Raw genomic sequence first — 1,966 nt, 5'->3', positions numbered from 1 at the left:
TTCACTCAAAGAACTTTATATCGGTTGTCTTTTCCCTGTCAAATTTCTAGAAATAATTTCAGGCTTTCCTTATAAAAGCCGTAACAGGAAAACAACGATGTGATTGATCAGTGATACAATTCTCGAATTGCTTTGCCTGTCGTGTGTATCACACAGAATTGCTTTGCCGTTGGATCAAAAAGGTTCCGTAATGCGGAAATATGTGCTGAATTTATGGTGGATAATTTACTCAACTCACTTTAGATAAGATTGCTCAACATAGACTGCAACTTTTAGCCTTCTGGGGCAGTATAAAGCCTGAGCGACAACACAGTATGGAGTTGGAGGAACACAGCCGGTCAGGCAGCATCAGAGGAGCAGGAAAGTTGACGTTTCGGGTCGAGACCTTTCTTCAGACGCAAACTCCATCATAAAGGCTCAGCAGTGAGTTTTGCGACTTTGTATCTTTTTCTGGGCTAAACATTCTCATTTCCGCCTAGAGTTGTCTCTGCCTCAACCTATTTCCCATTCGACAAGAGGCCCCAATACATGAAGCAGTAAAATATAACAGGACATGCAGGATGCAGCAGCTCCATTAACTTCTAAAAACAAAAGCAGGTTAATATTTCAGACACAATGTCTCAACCCTCTGCATGTATCTTTACAGATCCGCGCTGCCTTAAATAATGGGACCGGATGAATGAAGTTGGGCTCCGCCCTGCAACACCTTGGATTGGACCAGCAATCAAATCCCAACCCTAACTTGGACAGTTTTATTTTATATCTAAATCTCACTGGCTCCGGCATCTGTTCATGACATCGTTGCTGACTCGGAAGTTGGTGTTCAAAGTGTCGCCACCATTGTAAAGGAATTATCTGTTTGGTTCAGAGACTAACTTCTTTGTAGCTAAGAAATGGAGAATCGTGTGATCAAGTTCCGTCACTGTGAGGAGGATATTTATTGCTTTAGTATACCCGAGCAGTGCCCGATCTGTGGTCAGAGTCTCCTGGGACGAAGACTAGAAGATGCCCCGGTCAGTATTCCCAACTCCTTTGTAGATGGTCATCACGAAAAGTGCTCATTCCTGATCAAACCTACTAAAGGATCATTCTTGAGGTAAAGTCAAACGGAGATATTAAGCGGCGTTAGTTTACTGCATCGGACTTGACATACTAAATCTCTGGTGCACAAGAAAAACTGATTCAGGCTTAGAGTTTGAATCTGAAAAGAAGCAAGGCAAAATCTATTTGTATAAGTTAAAGTAGTAGGCTACATTTTAGAGAACAGCCGCGAAGAATATTGATGTAACCTTCCATATGGCAGATTAAGGATGGTGTACTGTCTAACATTAGCCAGATCAGATCTTTGCAGTAGTATAGATTGAAGTTGTCAGTCAGCACCATGCGGAAATCCTTGCATCATTTTCACACCCACCTGATCAGGACCATTCAGGATCTTCATAGAAATCTCAGACTTCAGGCCGAGCCGAAGAAGAGTCCCGATCCAAAAGTCAGCTTTCCTGCTCCTCTGATGCTGCCCGACCTGCTGTGTTCCTCCAGCTCCTCCCTGTATTGTCTCTGACTCCAGCATCTTGCCGTTCTTGCTACCTCCTTAATGTTCCTCGTCAGTTTCACATTGAAGGGGATTAAAAATGTACATGGATGGGTTTAAAACAAACAGGTAGTTAAGATTCTAAATATGAGACACACACAGATCCCCAAAGAGACCTTGCTTCTGCAACATTTCATGTGCTTGTCCTAGTTGCCGAGAAAATAGGTGCTCCTAAACACACAAAATGTTAGCTGGATTGCCACACCATACCCTTCTTCTATCACCCCCACAACTGTCTAGTTACCTCAAATATAGTTGTGATATACTGGTCCATGGTGCCTGGAGTCAGAGATAGATAGGTTCATGAACAAAAACAAAGTTGCTGGAAAAGCTCAGCAGGTCTGGCAGCATCTGTGGAGGAGAAAACAGAGTTAA

At 43.0% G+C, this 1,966-nt stretch overlaps 1 protein-coding gene across 2 annotated transcripts in view; it reads left to right on the top strand.

Moving 5' to 3' along the window:
* The window catches only part of LOC109911564 (MKRN2 opposite strand protein), an 11,018-nt gene continuing 9,052 nt past the window's right edge, over positions 1-1,966 (top strand). The window contains exons 1-2 of one of the 2 annotated variants that reach the window (XM_020510900.2): positions 1-423; positions 647-1,096. In XM_020510900.2, coding sequence (XP_020366489.1) covers positions 894-1,096 — 203 coding nt within the window. In that variant the 5' untranslated portion in view covers positions 1-423; positions 647-893. Of the gene's footprint in view, positions 424-646; positions 1,097-1,966 lie in introns of those variants that run through there. The other variant, XM_048606302.1, reaches the window with a different exon arrangement.

Source organism: Rhincodon typus, chromosome 16 (genome assembly GCF_021869965.1).
Source record: "Rhincodon typus isolate 14 chromosome 16, sRhiTyp1.1, whole genome shotgun sequence".
Lineage (NCBI taxonomy): Eukaryota > Metazoa > Chordata > Chondrichthyes > Orectolobiformes > Rhincodontidae > Rhincodon > Rhincodon typus.
The sequence above is the reverse complement of the archived record's forward strand: the minus strand, read 5'-3'. Positions and strand labels throughout refer to the sequence as shown.